This window comes from Amborella trichopoda, chromosome 3 (genome assembly GCF_054954075.1).
Source record: "Amborella trichopoda isolate Santa Cruz 75 chromosome 3, AtrichopodaSantaCruz75HAP2 v2.0, whole genome shotgun sequence".
In the NCBI taxonomy this organism is placed as follows: domain Eukaryota; kingdom Viridiplantae; phylum Streptophyta; class Magnoliopsida; order Amborellales; family Amborellaceae; genus Amborella; species Amborella trichopoda.
This window is the reverse complement of record NC_142338.1, coordinates 42,218,074-42,245,431: the sequence shown is the minus strand read 5'-3', so window position 1 is coordinate 42,245,431 and position 27,358 is coordinate 42,218,074. Positions and strand designations below refer to the sequence as shown.

At 35.1% G+C, this 27,358-nt stretch overlaps 1 protein-coding gene across 7 annotated transcripts in view; it reads right to left on the bottom strand.

Moving 5' to 3' along the window:
- Positions 1 to 1,946: 1,946 nt before the first annotated feature.
- LOC18422666 (cytochrome c oxidase copper chaperone 2) overlaps positions 1,947 to 27,358 on the bottom strand; it is a 38,967-nt gene continuing 13,555 nt past the window's right edge. For 3 of the 7 annotated variants that reach the window (XM_006878549.4, XM_088860592.1, XM_088860593.1), the window contains 2 exons: positions 25,891 to 26,168; positions 1,947 to 2,192 (listed from right to left, as the gene is read on the bottom strand). In XM_006878549.4, coding sequence (XP_006878611.2) covers positions 2,187 to 2,192; positions 25,891 to 26,168 — 284 coding nt within the window. In that variant the 3' untranslated portion in view covers positions 1,947 to 2,186. Of the gene's footprint in view, positions 2,193 to 25,890; positions 26,187 to 27,358 lie in introns of all 7 variants that reach the window. The other 4 variants (XM_088860595.1, XM_088860594.1, XM_088860596.1 and 1 more) reach the window with 2 other exon arrangements.

Below are 27,358 nucleotides of genomic sequence, written 5' to 3'. Positions count from 1 at the left end.
TGACCATGTTGTATTAAAGGTAAATGATCTCATTCTATACTCTGCATTATTTTTGGGAGACTAGTGACTTTGTTGATAAGGACAAATCCCTAAAATTTGGAGGAGCACTAGTGACTTTGTTGATAAGGACAAATACCTAAACTTTGAGCTCCTCCAATGTTCATTTTACACTATGGATCATGCACCTCCACGTACACCTCCAAGGAGCATGTAACTATTGAGTTATTTGCTTTAGCTAATATTCTAAGGGAAATGTTGAGATTGATCCACTAGTTCACAACTACATATGAGCTAAATAGTCCAAATTGAATATGGATTTATCTAACGATCACGACCTCATTTCGTATTTATATTTTAATTTTTTTTATAAATCCAAATTACTTGAAATTTTGGGTTTGTATTTTTTAAAATTAGAAAAATCTTATAAAATATATAAAATAATAATTTGTAAAAAAATAAATAGATCAAAATACCCTCAAAATATTTTAAAGGTATTTTGGTTAATTTAGTTTTTGTAAATTATTTTTTTAATATTTTTATTAAGTCCATCGATACTTGATTACTACTCCATTGGATTGGATGACACCTGGTATTTCAAAGGTGGGCACAATTAAGTGGAGATCTATATAGGTAAGTATGATGGGTATTTAGAAAAAAAGAAATAGAATGGTATTTGATGGGATCTACATGGACATTTCAATGTTGAAGGCTTCGAGATTGGTTTCCCAAAACCCCAAATGACTACTAATCCTTGGGCAGGGATTGGTTTGTCTACTCAATCAAATCGAATTGCTGCTATCTAGAAACCACCACCTTCTAACTCACCTTCTAACTCATGTAAATTGAACTTTGATGGAAGTTTTTTAAAAAAATCCGGCCACAACTGGATTTGATGGACTAATGAGAGACCATAATGGGCACATTGTTTGTTCATACTCAATGCCCATGTGGTGTCATTACAGTGAATGAAGCAAAAGCTAGAGTTATTTTAGAAGGTATTAAGCTTCTAGTAGGATTTGAGAGAGGTAAGTTCATACAAGATCAGTCATAGAGTAAATAGAGTAAATGTGAAGCTAATATACCTTGAGGCTGACTAGTATATTTCATGACATGTGAGACATTCTATGTTGTCTAAATGCCGACATTCGCCATTGTTAGGCTAATGCAAAGGCCGACTCTCTCACTAAGGGAGATATCGTGGCCACCAACCACCGTTGGTGATCACCACTTCTAGTGAACAATGTACCACCTGTAATGATGATTTCTTAATGAAAGTTTTATGTTAATGTGTAAACAAATATATAAATAAACCCAATAAAGGCCATATTTTGTTCTCCTTAACGTGTACATTTATCTTCTCACCTAAATGATGTTTTTGGTACTATTAGGATATAAAAATTCGCTCAAAACTAGAATATAAAAGGAAAAAAAAAGAATACACATTTTATGATCTCATAATAGCTCAAAACTCTATCCCATCCATGGGAATAAACCTCAGCATGTATACCATGCTCCAATAGGAGCATACCCTTAGCGAATATTCCTTATTTGGAATACCTACTAAATTTTGAGAACCACTGAAGAATAAGTAAAAAATTATTTTACAAAAAATTTAAATTTTGGGTTTATCAATACTTAGATTTCACCAACCCAAAAATTTGAGTCTCAGCCATTATTTTTTCCCAAGTGCATATGAGTGTGAGATCTGAAAATTTCTTTTGTTGAGGTTACTCTATGCGTTAAAAAAGGTTTCATCTCTAAAATTTGGGGTCTTAAATTCTCCAAGATTAGGTTGTTTGCAAGGGAATAAATAGATGCTATTAGGGAGCATTAAATCTTTTGGCCTGAAATTTTGCACTTTGCTCCAATAGAACAAAGTAGGATTAGTTAGTAGTGTAGTACCTTGTGTAAGGGGGGAAGTGGAGAGAGAGAGAGAGAGAGGGGGGGAAGGGAACTTTAAAGGCCTTTTTTATTTTTTTCATAGCGTAAGAACGAATATCCACTTTTCCAAATACAGGCGCCAATTTTAGCCGCTCAAACCGCATTATTTGCGTCACATATCTCAGGACCCATTTATTTGATTCCAACTATCTCAAAGGAAGAGTAAAATCCCGATGCCTTTCCGGAAATCTTTGAAAAAAACTCTCTCTTTCCACCATTCTTAACTGCACAGGCATCTTCAAATATCAAACCTGCATGCATCAACCACGACGCCGTAGAATGAGCATATGCTGAATAATACTTTCAATATCCATAAATGAAAATATAATGCACAGATGCATGATTTTGTACACAAAAACATCCATGCATACAACATAAATGATTGGACACATGAATGCATGAGTATATCTTAACATTAGTGTTTTAAATCATGGACTCGGGCCTGAATCCATGTCATGCAACTCGACTCAGCCAAGTCCTAACAAAACTTGGCCGAGTCCTCGAAAAACTAAAAAAATGACTAAAAAAAGCAAAAGTTGAAATAACATAGCAAAGAAAAGCAATTGAGGCCAAGTCATACCCTAATCCCCCATTCTACTCTATTCTACTTAATTGGGGTTGGTTACAAGAATCCTAGTCCCTCATTCTTTCTCTTTTTTTTTTATGAAAATTATCTTAGTCTCTCATTCTACTCTATTAGGGGCCATACCCTAAGATATGAGCAAAGCAAAAGTTGAATAACATAGCATGGACAACCCATATTGAATAGACCAAGAAAATTCATTGCACTTGACCAAGGGCCTTTGAGTGATCAACCGATTGAATTTGGACAAATTTTATACTTGGTTCACTTCAGCTCCTAAACATCCCCAATAAGCCTACGTCCCTCCCTCCCTTGCATAGACACTTCCCTTGGCACCGACTGTGAAAATACATGAGACATACAAGAGAAAAATGTAGTACAAGTGCCCCGATAATTCTCAATATTATATTCAGTTAGCATGACCAGTTAAACATCAAACAGAATAAAGGCCAAGGCATTACACCACGTATTGCCACAAGATAGACGAGGAAACCGGACCTATAGAAATCTGCTCAGAACAGGCAAGGATTGGCAAATCAGACTTGATTCTTCGGTGTGAGAATTGGTCCATAAAAATAAAAAGAAAAAAGATAAAATAACAAAACTAATAAAAAAATTTGATGTAGAGGAACACACTAAAAAATTTTAATGTAAAGGAAGCACACACGCGCACACAGATTTTAATGTAGAGGAGCAAAGTAAAAACCTTTCATGTGGAGGAACACACACACACGAGAGAATCCCAGGTGGAGATCGGCAAACATGCAGCAAAATGCACAAATCAGCTATAAAAAATCAGCCCTTACGACTTGGGCCCAGCCATGGGAAAACCATTCGATATCACGCTTATGTCCCATTCGATATCACGCTTAGGTCAGATACTTCAGCACTTCAAAAAATATCCAATATGATGCATGAAACTCATGCTCATGAGATACCAATACTTCTTTCAAACTCAATTGAAGAGGGGCAACCATTAAGGCCTGTTTAAGTATCCGTTAAAAGGATTGAAAGTATGCAGCAAGAGTTCTTAAGTTCGCTTAAATAAAACAACTTGGACTAGTTAAAAGCATATAAAAGAGCAAGTGGCTAAAACCAAATAGGAATCTCGAGGTTTTCAAACATTACAATCTATACATCTTCACATGAATTGATGATATTATTACTTCGATACATTTTAATATACTACTCGTCTAGAAGAAAATAAAAACCTAACACAAGATGTGAATATACATGTAAATTTTATAAGTGACTTCTAATTAAAATACTAAACTAATACAAATATGAAGGTAAAATATGTGAACAGTCAACATCGTAAAGGCAGATGCATGAAATACCAAATAGTAATTCTGTTGAATTTATCTCTTCAGTCAAAGATTCAAGTCACTTGATACTCAGCATACAAATATATCCAACACCATGCTAATCATGTAGATCTCATCCAAAACATTGCAATCTTCCAAGGTGCTGTAACTCTTTTCTCACCATCTGATCAAATTCATCAGATCAACTTCCACTTCACGAAGGTTGTCAGATGGAAGTGGATTAGACCCAATTAAAAGGCTCTCGTGTTTGTTCCATTCCTACCACAGGTAAGGGACCCCTTCCCTACTGATCTGCCCCAAAAAAAGAAAAAAAAAAGAAGAAAAGATTCTCACATCCACTTCAACAGAATCAATAATGGGCATGGTGGTCCTCTAGATGCCTTCAACCTCTCTAATCCTAATAAGTTCCCCTGGCTTCCAAAGGCTCAGGTATCGGTGACATGGACAATTGTGTTTTAGGTCTGGACCTCTTCATTCTCACTCCATGTAGGTAATCGTCTAATTCCAAATCAAATTGAGGCCTCAGGACACTTTCCCATTCGATGCTCATAAAATGATGGACAAAGTGGCAAACAAATTTACCTGAGCAGCTTTCATTGGCATGAATTCACATCTAGTAATATGTTCTCTCAAAGAGTCCTCAGAAGACAGCCAAGAGACCAATCTTCCATATATTTCTCTATCTTTCAACAATTGGGGTCAAACCACAAAATTTGATTTCTAATGATGCAAGAATTATCCATGAGGGGCAGGAGATCCTCCATGCATACCCACAATGTAACCCTGATGTTGTTGTGCAGTCTATTGGCACCAAAAACCAAAGGAAGCACGCTAGGAAGATCTAGATCACTCCATACGATGCATCCATAAAACATATTGGGAAATCCCTTACAGACTAGTACAGGACTTGATGGCAAGGCTCTAAAATGAATGTAAACAACATGGATATAGTAGATCGACCTACCTCAAGACCCTTTGGAATCCAAATAAAAACTTGAGAGGATTTGTTTACTGTAATTGAGAAACAAAAGCTAACAGTTAATGAAAGAAGCAGCTACTGACACCGCTAATGATATCCAAATCCCACCCTACTTAACCGATGATCAAGGAATCACCCAACTATGCACTCCTAAGTCCCCTCCATATCCATCTGGAACAAGATCCTCAACCTCCTCTCCACATGCATAGAGTCAAGACTCTCCTAAGTTGCAAGGACACTATCCACAACTTACCAATGTTACAACACATACACTGTATCGTAGTGATAGTTAGGTTGATTGTTAGGTTGCAAGGTTTGCCTGAAACCAATTTAAAAAAAAATGGATCGGTGACTGGGATGCCATCCAGATAACCAATTCAGAGCGGTGGTCCGAATCGGCGGATAGGCCGGATCAGCGAGTCTAGACTTAAAAAAAAATCATTATAAATGATTTCTTTTAGATTTTCAAGAAAAAATGAGGAGTGTCCATTATGAATTTTCAATATCTTGCAAAAGATGTGAATATTGAGATACCATTTCGTGTTTTAATGTTTGTTGACCATTACATTCACATTCACATCTTGGATATGAATACACGGTCTATAACATTCTCAAAAAAGTAAAAAAGATATGAATACACGGTCTATAATGAAACTGGTTTATATATAAAATTTATATTTTTTTCGAAAAGATATTGCAATTTTCAAAACATAATTATAATTTACAATTTTCGTTATAGTTTACAAATTATTAATTTTCATTAGATATAATAATAACATAATATATAAGGATTGTATACAATGAGACCATTTATCATTAATACAAGCAGGTCACAATCAAACCTAGCATTAGATGTTAAACTTGATGGCTTCGGTTTTATATTTAAATATAACAATAACACATTTTATACAACAATAATAATTTATTGAATTCTTATTGTTAATGGAACTCAATTATCCTTCTTTATATAACAATAACAATTTATTGATTTGTTATTTTATATAACCATAACAATTTATTATTTTTGTGGTTATCTTAAATATAGGATAATTGGCAGACACAGAGGTAAGTACTTACGTTAAAATTAACTGAATAAATTAAGGAAAGGCTTTACCTCTCCATAAAACTTCAAGATCTCATTAATCCCCCATCGAGGACGCTTGAAATTTCATGGAAAGGAAGGCCTATAAATTTGACCCGTGGATGGTTGGGACAACGTGTGTATGTGACCCCATTGCATTGATGATGTGTTGCCACTACTAGGATGATAAGAAAAACAACAATTAAAAAATATTAAAAGAGGGAAGTCACCCACTCCACCACCCCTCTTTTAAATAAAAAAATTTCAAATGAAAAAATTGTACAAGAAAAGGTTGGAACTGCGTTGAGTCACCTAATTCACCGATGGAACCGGCTGGTTCCCTGACAGAACCAATAATTCTGAAAGAGAACCGAGCGGTTCTTTCCAAAACTGGCCGATTCCCGATATAGTAAGGAAACCAGTATGGTCTTACTAACTCCCAATCCAAATTGAGCGATTCCGAGTCGAATCAGCATTATTTAAAACTCTGTCTAGATCCGATTCAACAAAGCCTAGTGAGGCCAAAGTTCAATTTTGGCCTAAAATTTTATATTTCTGAATCTTAACTATGGTTTAAAAAATGATAATCTAGATCAGAATCGCCCAACCCGGATGAGGAAATCCGAATCAGGAATTAGTGGGGCCATGTTGGTGCCCTTACCATATCGGGAACCGACCAGTTCTAGAAAAAACTGCTCGGGTCTCTTAAAGAGCTAACCGGTACTCTCAATAAACCAGCCGGTTCTATCAGGGAACTAAGTGACTCTATTTGGTTCCTACCTTGTTTTTTTAATTTCTTCATTTGACAATTTTGAAATTTTTTTATTAAAAAGAGGAATGGTGGAGTGGCTCAACCCCTACTTTTATTTAGTTATCTTAGTCCATAGTTTATTTATTGACCAAGGAGTAGCCCACATCATAGACGAAATGGAACCACACTCGTGTGTTGTCCCAACCATCCATGGCCCATATTTATAGGCCTTCCTTTCATAAAATTTCGAATGCCCCTGATGTGAGACTAATGAGAGCTTGAAGTTTTATGGAGAGGCAAGGCCTTTCCTTTATGCCTTTCTTTTTCTTTTGAACATAAAGCCATGTCTTACATCTACCAATTATCTTATATTTATAATAACAAAAAAAATCAATAAAACTTTATTGTCATATGAAATAACTGTTAATTTCCTAAGATATTTATGTTTCAAAACATCCTTTATTTTTGTGTTTCTTTGATTAATTAAAGAAAATAAAATATTGCAATAATTCTTTTAGAAGTTGTCGTGCAGCTTGTAGTCCATGGTGAACCTTTTTCACCACAGTTCTCTTGTTCACCACGGTGTTCTTATTTGTAGTGATGAGCTCAATGAGATGCTTACCGCCGTGACTCTAGCAAGCTTCAAGTTCGCTTTGTCCTTTTCCCAAGTAAACCTCTTGCATTTTTATATAATGTTAAGTTTTCTCACTTAACATTTTATTTATTTGAAAGCAACCCTGCTTCTCTCACTTTAACATTTTATTTATTTTAAAGCAACCCTACTTCTCCCTTTGAGTGGCTTGAAGCCACGTGAACATTAATGTGGCTCCATGCCACTTAATTTATTTCCTTTTCACACATTTATTACCTTCTCTTCCCACCTCACCTTATGTGAACATCATATGTATCTTTAGCTTTCATTTATAGAAGTGAAAGAGGTGAGGAACAAGATGGACTTAAAAAGAGGAAGAACAAAACAAAAAACGGAGGAGGTTTTCAGACGGTTTCAAAAAACTGATTTCAAGGAATTCCATATTTAAAGTCCATCTTATTACTATGTCAAACTGAGGTTCATTGATTGCTATCAATTTGACAGCAAGATCAGAAACACTATGATTTTACCAATCTTCAAGAGTGCAACTTGAAATCCTTTCGACTTTAAGTCGTGTTGTTTGTATCTTGGGAGTGAACTCATTGGGATCAAATTGCATCTCGGAATTTTTTGAGTCTGAGGCATTTCAAATTTTGATGAAAGAAAGTTCATCCCGTGCCTCCAGATTCTGATTTATCAGTCTCCCTAAATTTCAGACACAACAAACAACCTCTACGAGGTTAACCGAAAATGAAATTTTGGACTTCATGTTGAATTCAACTTTTGTTGAGGGAGATTCTATTAAATTTTATTCTACGGAATAATGAAAACTAATAATAGGAAATCAATAAATTGTTATTAATTACATAAAGAAAAAAAATCTAGATCCATTAACAACAATCAAATCAATAAATTGTCATTGTCATATAAATTTTGTTCTTGTTATATTTATAAATAATAATTGTTATATTTAATATAAGTATTTTTAATTTTTTACCGCCATATTACATTTGTGATTGTTTTGTAAAAACTTTTATTGTTATATTCAAATAGTGATTGTTATGATTTATAACAATAATAAGTTTTTACGCCACTAGCTCCAAAGTCACAACAGGCAAAATGAAAAGATCCTAGAAATACCTTAAAAATTAAAAGAAAGATATCAAAAGAGAATTTAATAGAGCAAATAGATTGCAAGCATGACAAGCATCTTCTTGAAGAAGGTTCCTTTAAATGGCAGCCTCTGATTGGCTGCTTTGGATTATGTTATCCAATAGGTGGTGGCCTTCTATTGGTTGATTAGGATTACATTATCCTTAAAAAAAATCTTTTCTTTATCATATCTTTCATTTGTTCTTTCATCTTCGAACCCATAGACTTTGTTATTATTTAAATGAATTGTATCTATTACACACGATCTTTACCCCTTTGCCTTAATCTTTTGAGCACCTTTTTCTAGTTTTGATTGGATCTGCTGACATCAGAGAATTTTCTTATCTTCTGACAGGTACGCTTATGGGGGTCTTCTGAGAGTCATGCTTTTGGCATATAATAGTTTCAAATTTTACCAAATCAATTACTTTTTAATTCTTTAGTCATCTCATCAATCATTTCTTGAAACTACTCAAAATCTACTGAACCAGCTCCATGCATATTGTGTCCATTTCAACCAATAAAATTTGAATCATCAGAGAGGGCCTTATCATCATCTTCAATATATTTTCATAGTTTTCAATATGAGTTTCTTCATACCATATTGCTTCTACTAATATATCTAAAATTATTGGATTCTTTTCATAATTTATAAAATGAGGCATTTTAATATCGAGAGAAGATGTGTTTCATCCATAAAATAAAAAAATTCACTATAATCGTTATTCAACCTTTTATAAACATAATCTTAGAACTTTTCTGGTAGGATTGTAGATATAGCTTCAAACTTGTTCCACCATTCTTCAAATAATGAACAAAAAAAGTATTCTACTATTAAAAAAGAAATCTTAGCCATAGTCCAAGTCGTATTAAAATTTCAAAGTGATATATTAAACCAAAAAGTTTTACTAAAAATTACTATAAGTTAGGCAAAGAGGTATTAGGAAAGGATATTAATGATTTAGCATCTAAACAAACCTGTTTGCAAGGTAGCCCTTTGCAAGATAATTCTCTGCATGACTTTTTATCTAGTGAATTTTAGCAAGGTCCTCGACAACCCCAAGGGCAAAAATGTAACTACCAAAACTTCGTGTAGCCCTTGGTTAAACGTGAATTTTTGCAAGATGGCATGAACCCCAAGGGCATGGGCAAAAATGTAACTACCAAAACTTCAAGTAGCCCTACGTTAAACCTGTTTAAGAAAATTTCTACAATAACGGTTATACCCTTGAAAACAAAGATTTATCTTTACCTGCTGAAGAAATAGCAAAAAATTACATTGCTACTTCATTTCGTTTTCCAATTAGAACTATTAGAAAAGATTATGCTTTTATGAACAAATCTTATTAAATACAAAGAGTGCATAAGAAATCAATTTAGAGGAGTGTCAAATGAGTACACTCTCTCAAATGATTATTAATAAAAAAATGGCTTTAGAAGAAAGTAATATGAAGCCTTTTTTATGGTAAAATATTTAACAAATTTCAAGAAATTATAAGTCTCATATGACATGTAATTATGATGATTACATGGATGCCTGGAATTATATCATGCTTATCCAAATAGATTATTTTCCCATACAAGGACGAATCTCTTCTCTAAGTCATTCACTCAGAAAGAGATTCCCAACTAGTTCCTATTATGGTGGACAAGTTTGAAGCTATATCCACAATCCTACTAGAAAAGTTCCAAGATTTTGTTCATAAAAGATTAAATAACAATTATAGTGGATTCCTTTATTTTATGGTTGAACACATATTCTTCTGGATGCTGAAAAACTCTTTGATTGATCATCTCGACATAGAGATGTGTGACCATGAAAAATAAAAAGATTTTAAGTCTCAAAAATAGTGCATTTTACAACACATTATCTAAACTGTCCATTTTCAAGATATTCATATGTTTATAGATCTACTTGATTTTAACCATTTTTTAAATTTAAAATTTCATAATTAGATATAAAAATAGATTTTGAGATAATCCTACAAACATTTTACATCAGAATTATACGTCATGATAAAATCTGAAGGTGCACCTTACCTCTACAGCTACGGATGCATCCGTATGCCAACTGCACCCTTTTACAAATCATGAAAAAAATCCATCTACCTAGATAGATTACTAGAAGCAAGATGGTATGAAAAACTTATATTGGAAATATGAAAATATATTGAAGATGATGCCCTCTTAGATGATTTAAATTTTATTGATCCAAATGGAGACGATAAGGATGAAGCAGCTTCAACAGAATGGTTCCAAGGAAGGGATGGATGGGATGAATAAAGAATTAAAAAGTAATTAATATGAAAAAATCTAAAACTATTCTAGGCTTAAAGCAAGACTCTCAGAAGACCACCACAAGTGTCGGAAGATAAAGAAGATTCTCTAATGTCAAAATATCCAATCAAAATTAGAAAAAGATGCTAACAAGATAAAGAGCAAGGAGTAAAGATCACATGTAATAGATAATATTCCTTTAAATTATGACAAAAGGCATAGAGTTTGAAGATGAAAGAACACGTGTAAGAATATGATGAACAAATAATTCTTTAAGGATAATACAATCCTCATGAGACAATAGAAGGCCACCACATATTGGATAATGCAATCCAAAGCTGCCAATCAGTGGCTGCCATCTAAATGAAGTTATCTTCAAAAAATGCTCATCTTGTCTATAAATACCCAAAGACTCAGGCTCTCAGCTTTTCTCTCCTAGTTATTCTCGAGTCCTCCTTTGGCTCTCTCTTTGTTCTCTTTGAGTCTCCTCTTTCATCTCTTTAGCTTTCAGTACTTTTGAGTCTCTATAAAGTTTAAATTTGTAACAAGTCCATCTGTCTACTGTAAGATTAAAGATTGTAGTAAAAGTACGAATACCCCGTTCACGTAAGTTCTTGTTCTTGTATTCTATATGTACTATTAATGAAATAGTAATTTTTTTAGTAAGGTTAACTTTTAATGAAATAGTAATTTTCTTTTGAAGAAGTATATGTTCTCCTGTGTGCTATTGTGTACTCTCTCTTAAATACTCTTCAGATATCTCTTTCTTTAAATTTTTAAGCTATTTCTAAGATCCATTCCTGTTTGATATCAGAGCCATGTTTCTATTCTAAATCTATGCATTAAGAATAATTTTACAATAGTTAAAGACATACAATAAACCATTATCTTAGGAGTTCCACTATTTTATTTAATTTTGGGAAGTATTAGGAGTTCCATTATTAACAATAATACAAGTTACTTTTAGTTTTTGTGAAAACCAAGGATAATAAATATTAATGAAATTCAGGAATCAATTACTAGGAAAACAAAAATTATAAATGAATTACAAATCACAATGGACCATAAATGAATAAAAAAAAGACTAGAAAGGATGATAGTTTAAAAAAGAAGATAGAAGAATTTAAAGAACTCTCAATAAAAGAAATATGTTCAGATCTTCCAAGTGCTTTTTGGCACAGAAAAAACATGTAGTACAATTATCCTATATAGATGGATTTTCCAAAGCAAAAATTCCTACTAAAGCCAGACAAATGAACCAAAAGTATCTCAAAATCTGTCAAATGAAGCAAAAGTATCTAAAAATCTGTCAAAAGGAAATTCAAGATATTTTAAAGGAAAATTTAATATATAAAAGTACAACTCTTTAGAGTTGTGCAGCATTTTATGCAGAGAATGTGGCCGAATTTGAGAGAGAGTACCTAGATTAGTTATAAATTATAAACCCTTAAATAGAGAAATGGATAAGACATCTTATTCCTAACCAACATGACCTTATCTCTCATATTCAAAACGCAAAAATATTCTTTAAGTTTGATATGAAATCCGGATTTTTAGCAAATACATATTAACGAATATGATAGATACAAGAGTGCATTTACAATTCCTTTTGGTCATTACGAATGGAATGTCATGCCTTTCAGACAGAATAATGTTTTTTTTTTTTTTCGAGAAATGGTTACCTTTATAAAATAGTCGGACTAAGACAGAGTATATGGCGTGCAAATTTAGTAATAATAGGAGTAAAGACGAGGAAGTAGTTAAGATTGATGGCCATGAAGTACAAAAAATACCGCACTAGATATCTTGGATCGATAATCCAGGAATATGGAGATATCGTGGATAATGTCACATACATAATTAGATCTGGGTGGGCGAAGTGGAGATGTGCAACTGGAATTTTATATGATCACCGCATACCGATGAGGCTAAAGGGCAAGTTCTACAGGACAACGGTGAGATAACCTTTGCTCTATGAGGCGGAATATTGGTTGAACAAAAAACAATATTGTCACACCCCAAGTTTTATAATACTAACATTCCAATTAAGATTTCCTATGAATCTGAAACCGAATGCTCTGAAACCAAAATTGTCATACCCCAAATTTTATAATACTAATATTCATAAGGTGTGACAGTCTATTCTTAAACTATAGATAGAACAAATCAGAATATTGCACCAAAACTGATTTTTCCATTTAGAAATTTTCAAATTTGCACAAAGTCTACTCAAATCTTGTATTAACATGAAGTCTATAAATATATATATATATATATGGAAAATTCTTCCTAACGCCTATAGGAGAAAATGAATAGTAATTTCGCCTACCCTCATCACTGTCCAAGTTTCATCGCGCGATTATGATTGTCCGGTAGTTTTTTATTTTTCATTTTTGTTTTCTATATATCGGAATGACCTGAAATTTAAAAGGTATATACATCTTACTGAGGCGCATCTAATTAAAATATAAAAAAAAATTATTCGCAAAAACAAAATTGACCAAAATACCCCTGAAAAGTTTCGGGGCTATTTTTGTCAATGTTTTTCATGTAAAATATTGTTTTTATATTTTTGAAGATTCCCCTATTTTTGATGAATACAGGCTCTAAATTTCAGGTCATTCCGATTTGTAGAAAAAAAAATGAAACACTACTGGACAATCGTTACCGTGCGATGAATTTTGGACGGTGATGGGGGTAGGCGAAATCACTGTTCATTTTCACCTATAGGCGTTGCATAGTGTTTTCCTATATATATATATATATATATATATATATACAATTTTGATAGAACAAAAGTTACAAAAGCGAATTTAACGACGACTACAGACGTCTTCCAAGCTACTCCTGCTGTACATAAGAACAATAAGGCTGCAATTATTCTGAAAATAATTTACAACAGTTTGATGAGTTTGGCTACTCAGTAAATGATCATAATCCTTAAAAATAATCATGGTTGACAAATGTAAATGTTTTTTAAAAGAATACGTATTGGAACAATATGAGGAAAAACATACATAGAGAACTGTTGCAAATTCAGAAATACACATAATCCAAAAGATTTTACGTGCATTTTGAAACAATATGAGGAAGTGTATACATAAATCCTTAAACAGAAATGTACAATTTAACAGAATTCACAAATACCCTACCGGCATCCCAAATAGGTCACTTATAAACCCCACCAGCATCCTAGATGGGTCCACTCAATCCCTACCAGCGCCCCGGATAGGTAAACTCAATCCCTACTGCATTCCGGATAGGTCCACTCAATCCCTACTGGCATCCCGGATAGGTCCACTTAATCCCTACTGGCGCCTCGGATAGGTCCACTTATATCTCATCGGTGTACCAGATGAGTCCACTTGTATACCTAAAGTATCTCTAAAACTCTTTTTGAACATCAGGAAGCAACAATATCGTATATTTAAAACACCATTGAAATCAACAGCATGAATACACAAAGCAATTTATAACAAACACTTTCACTGATATTTTATAAATATCCAGTCCAACATTTTGGACCCAATTTCTTAAATATAGTTTCAGAAAGATAGCAGTTATGAGAGACATTGAAATCTTTACATGATAAACATTCTATAGACAGTAGAAGAATCTTATGGAAATCCAGAGTTGAATACTAAATTTTCAACTATCTAAAATTCTTAATAATAGACGAAAATATTAAAATTATATGTCGAAATACCAATTTTTAAATAACTAATTTTCAAAAAAAAATCAGGTCACTTACGCCTAAAACTTATAGTGTTTAAAATTCATCACAATAAATGAAAAAAAATATCACAATTTTATTAAAAGCAAAAATACAAATCTTCAAATAACTATTTTACAGGAAAATGAAATCACTTACTTATACATTACTCTGAGATAGATGTATTACTACTGTTGCCAAAGTAAGACCGGGATTACTGAAATTTAGCAAAAGGTATGGAAAGAAAGACCAAATGAATTTGTGTAAGAGGAGGAGCATAAAAATGTTCATATTACAAGAGAGAAATATTATATTCTTATGAGAGAGAAATAATATATAATTATTTTATGAGAACCTTATGGGAGACAGAAGAACCTATTGAGAGAGAAAAATATTCTTTAATTCTTTTTATGAGAATATAATGAGAGATAAAATGATTGCTATGAGATAATAATATTAACATTATGAGAGAGAAAATAATCATTTGAGAATAATATAACATTATTAGAATACTATTATGAGAAAATAATCATTTAACAATAATTTAACATCATGAGAATAATATAATATTATGAGAAAATAATATATTATGGTGAGAAAACAATCATTTGAGAATAATATAACATTATGAGAATACTATTATAAGAATACCATTATCTCCTCTTGTGCTAATTCCATCTATTGTTATGAATTTTAGACACTATAAGTTTTATGTGCAAGTATCCTGATTTTTTTCTGAAAAATAGTTATTTAAAAACTAGTATTTCAGCATATAATTGTAATATTTCCATCAATTATTAAAAAATTTAGATAGTTGAAAATTTAGTATTCAACTCTAGATTTTCATAAGATTCTTTTAATGTCTATATAATGTTTATCATGTAAAGATTTCAATGTCTCTCATAACTACTACCTTTCTGAAACTATATTTAAAAACTTGAGCCCAAAATATTAGACTGAATATTTATAGAAATATCAATGAAAGTGTTTGTTATAAATTGCTTCATGTAGATTCATGCTATTGATATCAAGGATATTTTGAACGTACGATATTGCTGCTTCTTGATATTCAAAAAGAATTTCAAAGATACTTTAAGTATACAAGTAGACTCATCTGGTACGCCGGTGAGGTATAAGTAGACCTATCTAGGACGCCGGTAGAGATTAAGTGGACCTATCGATGAGGCTGGTAGGGTTTAAGTGGACTTATTTCGGATGCCAGTATGGATTTAGCGGACCTATACGGGACGTCGGTAGGGATTGGGTGGACCCATCCAAGACGCTGGTGGGATGTATAACTGAACTACTTGGGACGACGATAGGGTATTTGTGAAATCTTGTGAATTATGTTAAACGGTACATTTCTGTTAAAGGATTTATGTATGCACTTCCTCATATTGTTTCAAAATACATGTGAAATCCTTTGGATTATGTTAAAATGTGTATTTCTGAATTTGGAATAGTTCTCCATGTATGATTTTTCCTCATATTGTTCCAATATGTATTCTTTTAAAAAACATTTACATTTGTCAACTATGATTTTAAGGATTATGATGATCACTTACTGAGTAGCCAAACTCATCAAACTGTTGTAATTTCTTTTCAAAATAATTGCAACCTTATTGTTCGTATGTACAGTAGAAGTAGCTTGGAAAAAATCTGTAGTCGTGGTTAAATTCACCTTTGTAACTTTTGTTCTATCAGAATTGTATATATATATGTATAGACCCTCATGTTAATACAAGATGTTAGTAGACTTTGTACAAATTTGAAAATTTCTAAATGGAAAAATCAGTTTTGGTGCAATATATAGGGGAAACTCTAAATTTGTTCTATCTATAGTTTAAGAATAGACTAGCACACCTCAGGAATATTAGTTTTATAAAACTTGGGGTGTAACAAATATACCAATAGAATCAGTATAGCGGAGATGAGGATGTCGAGATGGATGAGTGGCAAGACAAGAAAGGATAGAATTCGCAATGAATCTATTCGAGAGAATTTAGGCGTGGCACCAATAAGCGATAAAATGAGAGAGAGTAGACTTGGGTGGACAGGCCATATGTGGTGCGGACCAAGTACAACACCTGTTAGGAGGTGCGAATTAGTTCAACTGGAAGGATTGAAAAGGGCAAGGAGTAGACCCAAAAGGACGTGATTGGAAGTAGTCTGATATGGGAACTTATGGCCTAACCGAGGATATGGCCTTTAAAAGAGCAGAATGGATAACCAAGATTCATGTAGCCGACCCCAATTAATTGGGAAAAGGCTAAAATAATGATGATGGCTTTATAAAATAAATGAGAAGCATTACATTTAAAATTAGATCGAGGCAGCCCACAAATTGAGTGCTCTGAGTACAGATGCGAGAGAGAAGAAAAAAGAAAATCAGGGTCTAAGAGAGAGAGGTACAATAAGATGGGTAGGTATAGCTATCACAAACAAATTTGCACCAAAGGAGGGGGGGGAGGAATCTAGTCTACTTCAGAAGGCAGCAACAGCTGCAGTGCACGAATCAAGGGGCAACATCACTGGCAGCTAGCGAGGTCTTGTATTTGGGGTTGCAACTTAGATGAGGTAAGATCTGCTCACAAGAGGAAGCAGCAAAGTTTTCTTCTAAGAGAGACGGCCACTCCGTCGAAAAGAGGTAGGAGCTTTGTCCAGAAGAGTAAGAGCTCTGGCTATGTAAACTCTTTCTTGCAAAAGGTGAAAAGGGCGGAGGGAGACGAGAGTGAAAGGAGAACGAGGGGCAGAGAAGAGGGAGGTAAAAGAAAGAGGCAGACAAAAAAAGGAAAGAGGGAGGAGTGGAAGGAGGAGAAAAGCAGTGTTCAAAAAAGAGGACCGCCCAGTACCTAGGCAGCTAAACTGGGCACGTGCCTTGCCTAGGGGAAGAAATTTTTGTTTTTTAGTTGTATTGATTTTTTTGAAATATAAAGGGTTTGAAGGATGGGTTTTGGATTCATTTCAAACCTAAACCCACAAGAACCCATTTTAAAGAGAAAGAAACCTAAAGAAAACAAAATTTTGTGACTTTCATTGGATCGAAGTGCTTATCAAAGTTACGAAAAATGGATCCAAACATCACCCAAGTAGATTTGATTTAGTTTTGGAGTTTTATAATCCTATTAGAGGGTGTTTTTTATTATTTTAGCACCAGAAAACATCTCAAAGGTGGGAGTTTGGAGTTCGAGCAATCAAAGTTAGTGCAGAAATTTATTTTTAGATTGCTTGTTTTATTTTGAGATGTCTTCTTTAAGATCTAGTCGAAGTGGAGATAAAATATAGATATAACCCAAATCCAAATGACAAAAATTGCATTAGATGCAATTTTTGTGAAAATGATACGAAAGGGGGAATAAACCGATTTAAGAAGCATCTTGTCAGTATTAAGGGGGATGTTGCGCCTTGTAAAAATGTTTCTGAAGCTATCAGACAGGAGATTAAGCAATATATGAGTTTTGTAAAACAAAAACAGGAACAAAATCGTAGTCATTTGAATAGATCTATTTTTGCTACTTCTAAAAGAAGTGATCCGAGTTGGAACCCAAAATCAAACGATAAAAATTGTATAAGGTGTAATTTTTGTGAAAAAGATACCAATTATGGTATTAACCGATTCAAGAAACACCTTGTTGGTATTAAAGGGAATGATGCTTCTTGAAAAAAGGTTCCTGAAGCTATTCAGGATGAGATTAGACAACTTCTGAATTTAAAAGAACCAGAAAATGGTGAACATGATCCTTGTTCTACAGAAATATCTTTTTCAGGTTCTTCTAGAAGTGATGATCCGAGTTGGAAGTATGGTTATAACCCAAATCCGAATGACAAAAATCGTATTAAATGTAATTATTGTGGAAAGGATACTGATGGGGGCATTTATCGATTTAAAAAACACATTGCCGGTATTAAGGGGGATGTTGCCCCCTGTAAAAATGTTCTTGAGGCTATCAGGGAGGAAATTATACAATTTTGAGTTCAGGAAGCACAAAAAGATAACAAAGGGTAGAGCAGCCAAGACTCCAAGAGCCCCATTTGCACATACTAGTAAGAGAGAGGTAGAAGAAGAGGAAGAGGCAGATTCAGAAGAAACAGAGGAGGACGGGAGTTATATTGAAGAAGGAGACAAACTCTAATGATGATGGCCTTGATTCTGATGCATATGATGAAGCTGACCCTATTCCTTCTGATGATGATGATGATTGAAGACTCTTAGTGTTGAGTGTTGACTGTTGTGTTAAGTGTTGACTATTGTGTCCTAGACTGTATATTTTCTAAATTTCTGTATATTTTTTTATTTTTTATTTTTAGTTTCTACTTTCTAATTTCTGGTTCTACTATCTAACTTTTGTGTGTACAGTCTACAGTGTATCAAACTATCAGTGTATGCTTGTATGGTTTTACTGTTTTAGCATTGTATGAAAATATGGATTATGGTCTTATAGATTATCAAAATTCTCTTCTCGACTCTTCTTTTTTTTAACCGGGATTATGGTCTTATGGATTATCAAAATTCTTATGGATTAATCATTATCAATCATCAGTCACTCATCAAATTTTTTTGTTTTCAACTGGGCCGCTTAAGTTTCAGACAGCCTGGACCGCCATGGCCGCCTGGGGGCTGCCTAGCGCTTTTAGAAACTATGGAGAAAAGAATAGAAATGAAGGGAATGAAGGGAGAAGAAAGAATAAGAGATTAGGGAAGAAAAGGATTAGGAGAGGGGAGAAGGTGATCGTTGGAAGAGAACAGAAGGCGAGAGGGGTAGAAGAAGAGAAAAGGGGATAAGAGGGAGAGAGAAGAGGAAAGGAAGATGGTGAAAGATAAAAACGACAGTTTCTATAAAAAAAAATTTTAATATCTATGTGTACTTGTTTTTTTTTTTGAGAGAAGGTTAACATTTATCTCTACTTATTTTCACCTTGCTTTTTTTCCCTTTTTTTGCTTCTTTTTTTTTGTTTTTCCCTTTGTTTTTTTCTCTTTTTTTTCCATCCTTTTTTTTTTTTTTCCCCAGGGGATATTTTCCAAGGGGGTCGATTGAAAAACATAAAGGCCAAAAGGCTGCTGCATAGAAGAAAAGCAAAAGAAATAATAAGGGGGTGAGGAAGGAGTGTAGAAGGGAAAGACTAGAGAAGAGGTATGGGGGGAGAAGGGAAGAGAGAGAAGGGAAGGAAGAGAGAGGATAAAGCATAAGAGAGGGAGGAGGAAGAGAAAACTACAAAGAGAGTTTAGCAGAGAAGCAAGAGTAGGTGAGATGAAAGAGAAATGGAAAAATAGGGTAGTGAAGGAAGACCAGAGATAGAGAGGGGATGCAGAAAGGGAAAGAGAAAGCGGGAGAAGAGAAAGAAGTTAGAACAGGGGGTTGCACCTGAAGGGTTGAGAGCGCCTTTTTTGTCCAAGTTGTCTGCCTTGCAATTAGCTTCTCAGGGAATGTGCTTTAAAGAGATCTGAGAAAGGGAGCTAGATAGAAAGAAAATGTGTTCAAAGATGTGGTCGAGGCGCCATGGGGGCAAGGCGGCTCGAGTACCCCAGGATACTATGTTGCTAGAGAGGAGATGGATCTAGTTGAGACCTTCTCTCAATGCGAAAGCTTCAGTGGTGGAATCTGTGATTCAAAAAAAACCTGAGAACTCAATGAGGATGCCCTCTGAGTTGGCCATTGTCCCACCATAACCTGAGGGACCAAGATTCCCTAAAGAGGAACCATCAATATTGACCTTTAAGGAGCCAAAGGGTGGGGGGGGATCAATTCATTCCAATAGTAGCATTTGGGTTAGCGAGACCCAAAAGACAATCCCAGTTGTTAAGGGCATTAGAAATCAGAACATTCGCGAAAATGGGGATAAGGTTAGCCCACGAGTAACAGAGTAAAAAAGGACAGGGTCAGGCCTACCTCCTAACAGTCCTTGCATTTCTTTTGAGCCAAATCCCCCAAAGGAGAGCAACCACTGAAAGTTGCCACGGTTTTTTGCCATTGCGAGGGAGTTGTGAGTTGAGAAGGGACGAGAATAAGCTTTAAATGGAATGGAGGGGGGGGGGGCGAGGCCCACTGAATTCGAAAGAGATTAAGGAGAGAAGTTCAGAGAGTAGAGGTTGCTTCACATTGAAGAAAAAGATGGGAATTAGATTCCTCTTCTTGAAGACATATGATACATTTGTTAGGTAAGGGGAGGCCACGCCTTTGTAATTGGTCAAGAGTACGAATTCTTCCCTAGAGGAGAACCTATATAAAGGCTTGCACCTTAAGGGCAACCGATAGGGACCAGCATTTAATAAGGATTGGTGAAGGAGAAAGGCTTGAAAGAAGAGTGCAGTAGTAGGAAGAAACCGAGAAGTTGCCAGAGGGATTGGGAGACCAAAGGAGATTGTCGGGACACTGGAGGGAACAAAAATAGGTTGCAAGAGACTGGAGGAGTGGGTTTAAGGCAGCCAATTCAATATCAGAAAGATTTCTGATAAAAGATGGGAGTCCATTCAAGATAGGAATTTCGAAATTTAGGAATTTCGAAATTCATAGTAATCCCTGATGAGGGCTTCGGGCTTCCTAATTCCATGCAATGATGAAGAGGGCTATGCTAAAGAGAGGGCGGCATCACCTAGCCAGGTGTCTAACCAAAACCTAATGCGGTCCTGTCACCCATATTTCATACAAATGAATAATTTGTAAATTTATAATTGTTATATCTTTCTAAAACATTGTCAATCATAATTATATTTTAAAAGTTTCAATATATTTTTCAATAAATGTATAAATTTCATACATAAAAAATACTCTATTGGTATTAGGTTGTATTTTTATAATTGTATGCTCGATTATGGACCATGTATTCATATCCCAAAAGTGAATGTGAACGTGAATCATCAACAGACATTCAAACAGGAAACTGCATCTCAACATTCACATATTTTAGCAAGATAATAAAAAATTGTGATGCACTGCCTCCTTTTTCTTGAAAACTCAAAAAACTCATTTATAATGATCTTTAGTATTTTTTGAAATTCTTTTAATACTGAATCCTGCCGATCCATCAATCCGAACCACAGATTCGTAGGGGTTTTTCAGATGGCCGATCCGAGTCACTGAACTATTTTTTTTAAAACATTGATCGAAACTGAGTCTCCTGTGAACCAAGAACTAAAACAATCCTTGTTGACCCAATCTGGCTTGCCTTAAAGGACAAGATCTAGATATTAGAGTGATAAACACTACTTTATCAGGTCTCGCCCTTACTAAAGCCATAGAGTTTGAGGTCTTCAGAAAGACCCAAACAGATCTTCAACTTTGAACTTGGGGGCACGAAATGGTCTCACTTTCTTCACAGTATTGAACTCCCCCAACTTGGTATGAGAACTAGATGCAATCAAATACATATAAACGTACTCCTCGGAATAGCCAGTTCAGTACACACCTATTGAGTTAATGATTTCTATGCTCAAGAACTCATTTAAAATCTATAATTATTGCTTTGCCTTTCGATTGGGAATGATGGTAGCGATACAAAGATATCCACCTCTCTAATCATGATTGCATAGCATTGTCTTCATCTTTAAATCGTAAACTAATCGCAGAGAGACGTTAAAGAGCTATATTCATTGCAGTAAACAGTACCACACAACCAGATAAGAGGCAGAAATTTAAAAATTTCTATTAAATAATATTGTGGAACATTCATGCATCTGACATCACATAAATACCTTATTTTTCCCTTTGAGCCTCGGGTTTAGGATCTCCTTGTTTTTAGGTAGGATTCCCATCACTTTGGCTTATCACATATAAGACTCAATCCACTCATCTAGTTGTCATCAAACTTGGTCCCATACAAGGCCTTCGGTTAATGCATCCACCAAGTTCCACTTAGATACAGAAATTACGCTGGGTTCAAGCAAATGGTCTCAACTGATTATACCTCAAGCGAATGTGTCATGACTTGCCGCTATAGATCTAATAATTGATTCAAAAAGCTGTCTGCCCAGCGCCTAGGAGGGCTACAGGGGGCTGGGCACATCGCACAAGCCTGGGTGAACCAACTAGGTGGGTTGTCCTTGGACGCCCACCTAGTACCCTGCCGAGGCATGCGCTTAGAGTACCTGGGTGGGAGCCCAAGGGCATGCACCTGCCTCAGTGCAAAAGTACCCATTGGGTGGGTTTTTTTGGTTTCTTTTTATTATAAAAAAAAATGAATGAATAGGCATTTTTTATACAAAATTTGGATCTAAAACAAGATTACTGAACACCCCTTACCCCCTTCTGAACTTAGGCCGCCCAAGTCCCAAGGCGCCCGCCTAAAAGTTGGGCAGCATAGACCATCTTAATTGCCTAGGCGCATTTTGGAACACCGTATCTAACCCACCTCTCAATATACCATAATTTCACAATCACAATTTATTGAGAATGCAAGCATAGACCCTTGAACAAAAGGTCTTCAACCAATAGGATCCTTAGCCACTTTGCCTTTATACTGGAGGCTTCCAACGTTATTAACTCTAATTCCAAATGCAAATCTAGAGATACAAGTTTGCTCCTTGGGAACTCCATGCAACAGAACCACCATGTGAAGACTAGACATAAATTTATCGAAATTCGACATCCAGTTTGCATCGTTGTATCCTTACAATACAACAAATTCACCTTCATAATGTAGGCCATAGGCCATAGGGCATAATCCATCGTTCATTTAAAATATCTAAGAACTTTATGGGCAACATTTCAATGCTCTTGACCCGGGTTGTCAATAAATCTACTCGGCTTTCCCACAACATAGGCAATCATCATACATGGCATTCTACTTTATAATAATTATTGCAGACCATCACCAACTTGGTCCACTATGGTCCTAGGATCGTAATCCAATATATGATCATGAAACCATAATTAGACACTATTCATATATGCTTGTGGATCTCACTTTTATTTTTCTTACATTCACTTTTAACGTGACGAACCTTACACCCGGCATTGTATATCTATGCCAAATGCATTTTAATATCATGTGACGTATTTAAATGAGAGCATATTTGATCATCGTTTGATACATCATCTACTAGTGATGATGTGTAACACTGCCTCTTTTTGGTCCATATACATACTCTTTCATCTCCCTTTTTCAATTAATTCTTCTGTTTCTAAAATTAACATACTTTTAATGAAATTGCTTTCTCTCTCCTTTATACTCATCGCATCTGCTATATTTCGGCCCCAATGCACATATATGGCTCGTGTGTATATCCTTCAGTCAATATAAGGCATCATAAAACTTCATTAATTTGGTATATGAGTATGCTTAATTTGGATAAATGAGTTCGCTAGTTTATTGTGCACACAAGGTACCTATTTTAGCTTCTATATAATATTTGAGTTAACTTAACATCCCTCCCAATTACATATTATGAATATTAGGATCAGACCGGCCAACAGAATCAATGAGGGGTTTGGTCCAGTCAAAATTAGTTCGTCCGTTGGCTGAACAAGTTAGTCCAAATTTAAAAAATAATAAAACAAAAGTAGAAATAACAGTTTAAAGCAATAAAATACATTAGAAAATTTTGCCCAACTTTATTTAGTTGGTCAAACTAATCAAAATCAACCAGCCCTTCCCAACAAAACCAGTCAAACAGTGATTCTGATTGATTTTATACCAAACTCAGTTTATGCTTTGGACTGGATTGGCAAGGCACCACTCTGTAGTCTGATCAGTCGGACGACTTAAAAACCAGTGTTAGGTTTTGATCGATAGGACCAACTAATTTTGACCAGTTCAACCAACAAAATAAAGTTGGGCAATTTTTTTAACAGATTTCAAACTTCTAAATTGTTATTTCTATTTTGCTTTTTTTTTATAAATTCCTCCAACCATTTAAACTTTTGGACAGAACAATTTTGACTGGCCTAGACCCCTCACCAGTTCGGTGGCCAGTTCAATCCTGATAATATAGGCCACTGCCATGCAATTGTGACTACGGGGATAAATGGCTATGTATCACAATCATCGTTCCACTCGATGTTTATTACAATATTATGAATTAGAAGGCAAACCAATAAATGCAATTGTAGTTTTAGACAAGTTCTTGAGCACGCCACTCATTAACTCAAGAGGTGTGTAACCAAACTAGCTTTATATGTTCGCCTAAATGATTACATCTTGGTTCTCATAGCAAGTCATCATAATAAGTCAAGGGTATTCAATACATCGAGAAAAGTGAACTATCATCTGCTCCCAAGTTCAAAGTTAAATATCAATTTGGATGCATCTATAGACTTTGGCCTCTCGAATCTGGTATCTATCTTTTAGGTGAAACCAGATTAAAAGCAGGTTTATCACTTAAATATATCGATCTCATCCTTTTGTGGGAACCGGATTGTAGGGAGTTCATTTCTTTGGCATCTGAACTAGACTGACAAGGATTAGTTCAACTCTCTAGATGATAAGAAACTTAGTTTAGATCCAAAAAAATGACAGTTTTTTAGGAAGTGGATTCAGAAAGGTGAAATTCCAAGCCAAAATTTAGCTTCAGGTCATGGGAGACTGACAAATTAGTCCACAGAAAAATTGGAACCTAACTAAGATCATAAACTAAAGGCCTCACTTAGCTTCAGATAACACTTTAGCGAAAATCTTATATATGATTCTTTAATGAGGAGAAATCTTATGAATGCTGCCGTATTGCCATTGAAGGATGCCATGATTCCACCTTAGGGTCGAATCCCATCGACATAGCAAAAGAAATAATGAATAGGTTCTCTAACTTGGGTTTACTGGTGGGCATAGTCCAAGAAAGTTGTGATGCCTATACACTGTTTGATGAATAACCATAATAAAGTTACAAGCACCTAACACGTGCATTGGACGACCCTTACCACCTAAAGAACAACAGTCATTTTCATGAATGAAAATACAAAATCCTAAAAATTCTGAAAAATGTTACAAATGAGAAGAACAAAACAAACTTTTGATGTTAACCTTTACATCTCTACAAATAGAACCATGAAGAAAACCTTGGACTCCCCTATGCAAAAAGAAACTAAAAAACCCAAAGTTCTCCACAAAGGGATTATAGACGAAGGTGAACTTTCCTTGAACCCTAAAACATCTTAGGCAAGGAACATGCAACCCCCAAATTCACACAAAAGAAGAATTAGAAGAAGAAGAAAGATCAAGCATAAACTCTAGAACATAAACACATAAAGTACATATTTAAGTAGATCATTAACATACTAGGAGCAGGTAAAAGGTATCTCCATGACAGCTCAAAACATCAACAAATAAAAAAAATAAAACCATAACATCTCTGATCATTTAAGATAGAAATAGGAAACTTCTAGCCTCTAAACCATAAAACCTCTTCAACCAAAAAATTATAGATGAAAACCATAACATCCCTTGTAAACGAACACAAGAGAATCAGAAGAAGAGCACACTTCAAAATCCTAAAACTTCCATAAAACCTTGAAGTCGCCCAAATGCACAACATGAAAGAAGAAGCACTAGAAAGATAAGCACTTACATTAAAACCCTCTGCTCTAAGGCACTGTAAATGAGCTTCAATCCACTTCGAGCATGCAGCTTCACCATGTTCGACTATGCATTCATCTCTCAGTCTCTTTGTATCAGGGCAAGCACAACAAATCTTCTTTCTCTTTGACGGCTCCTCAGCCTTAGGCTTGGGCTCAACGGAAGAAAGAGTTTGGGTCATCAATGGCTGCTTCTCTGTAATTTTTCTTGGGTCAGAGTTTGTCACCGCCATGGCCTCGCTTCTGCTTACAGTCACGTTCCCCATGAAACCTGAGAAAACAGTCCTCACTACTTTCTCTCAAAAAGGTGGCGTTTAATAGCTTCTTCTATTTTTTTGAGGAATATGTTGACGTGTATTATATATAAGCTAAAGAATTACATAAACTAAAACTATCCAAAGAAGCAACCCACAGAAGGGTGCACTTACAACCTTAGAAAACAGAACAGGAAGAAAAAAAACAAAAAACAAAAAATAAGAACAAAAATAAAAATAAAAACAAAAAGGACAAGGAGAATCTTCAGAGGGCTTCAGACATCAACGCCTTCTAGCAGACTGGGAACCACCAGAAGGTGAGAGGATGATAATTCGGAGTACTGATGAACGGTGAAGTAAGCAACAACCAGGCAGAGTAGGTAGTGTGTAACATTGTAACCCTGAGAAGAAATGCTAAACGGTTTCGCCACCATGCAACCCGAAGAGGAGACCCACTACCGTGAGATTAGTAGCAGCCAGACAGAGTAATCAGTGACTACCATTGTAACCCTGGAGAGAAGTGGTAAACAGGTTATACCACTAAGCTACCCAATCAAGAGGCCCACTACCATTGAATTGAATTGGGAGGTGAGTTGGGATGTATCAGAGATGGTCTGCCACTAAAAACAACTTTCTGCTTCTGATAGGGGCCAATGTACTGATATCAATCTAAAGCTTCTGCTCCTGCTGAGGACCATCGCACCGTAAATCGAAAGGTAGTTGTGTAACCCAAGGCTATGGGCCATTGTAACGACCGTGAATGAGCGTAGATCTAAAAGTAAGGGTGCTGGGATCTGAAAATTACCAGAAATTCTCGTGAACGAGAGTTAGACGAGGAGAATGAAGAGAAAGGGGGAAGGAAGAGATAGAAATGAAGGAGAGGTCTAAGAAAGAGAGAAAGATAGCAGAAGAAGATAAGATAAAGCTTAAAGACTGAGAAAGGAGTGAAATGGATAGCAAGAGGTGAGAGATGGAGGGGAGAGTGATGAAGGTAATTAAGGTAACCTGTTTAAGACAGACCAGAAATTACGAGGCATTGGAGAGGGGGTGGGGAAGTGAGAGCATAGTACAGAGAAAAAGGTAGAGAAAGAGGTGAAAAGATGTTAAGGGTAAAAACACAAGAAGAAGGGAGGGAATGGAAATGAGTATCAGAAAATGAGAGAGTGAGAAAGGAGAAGATGAGAAATTTCATCATTTCGAATGCCTC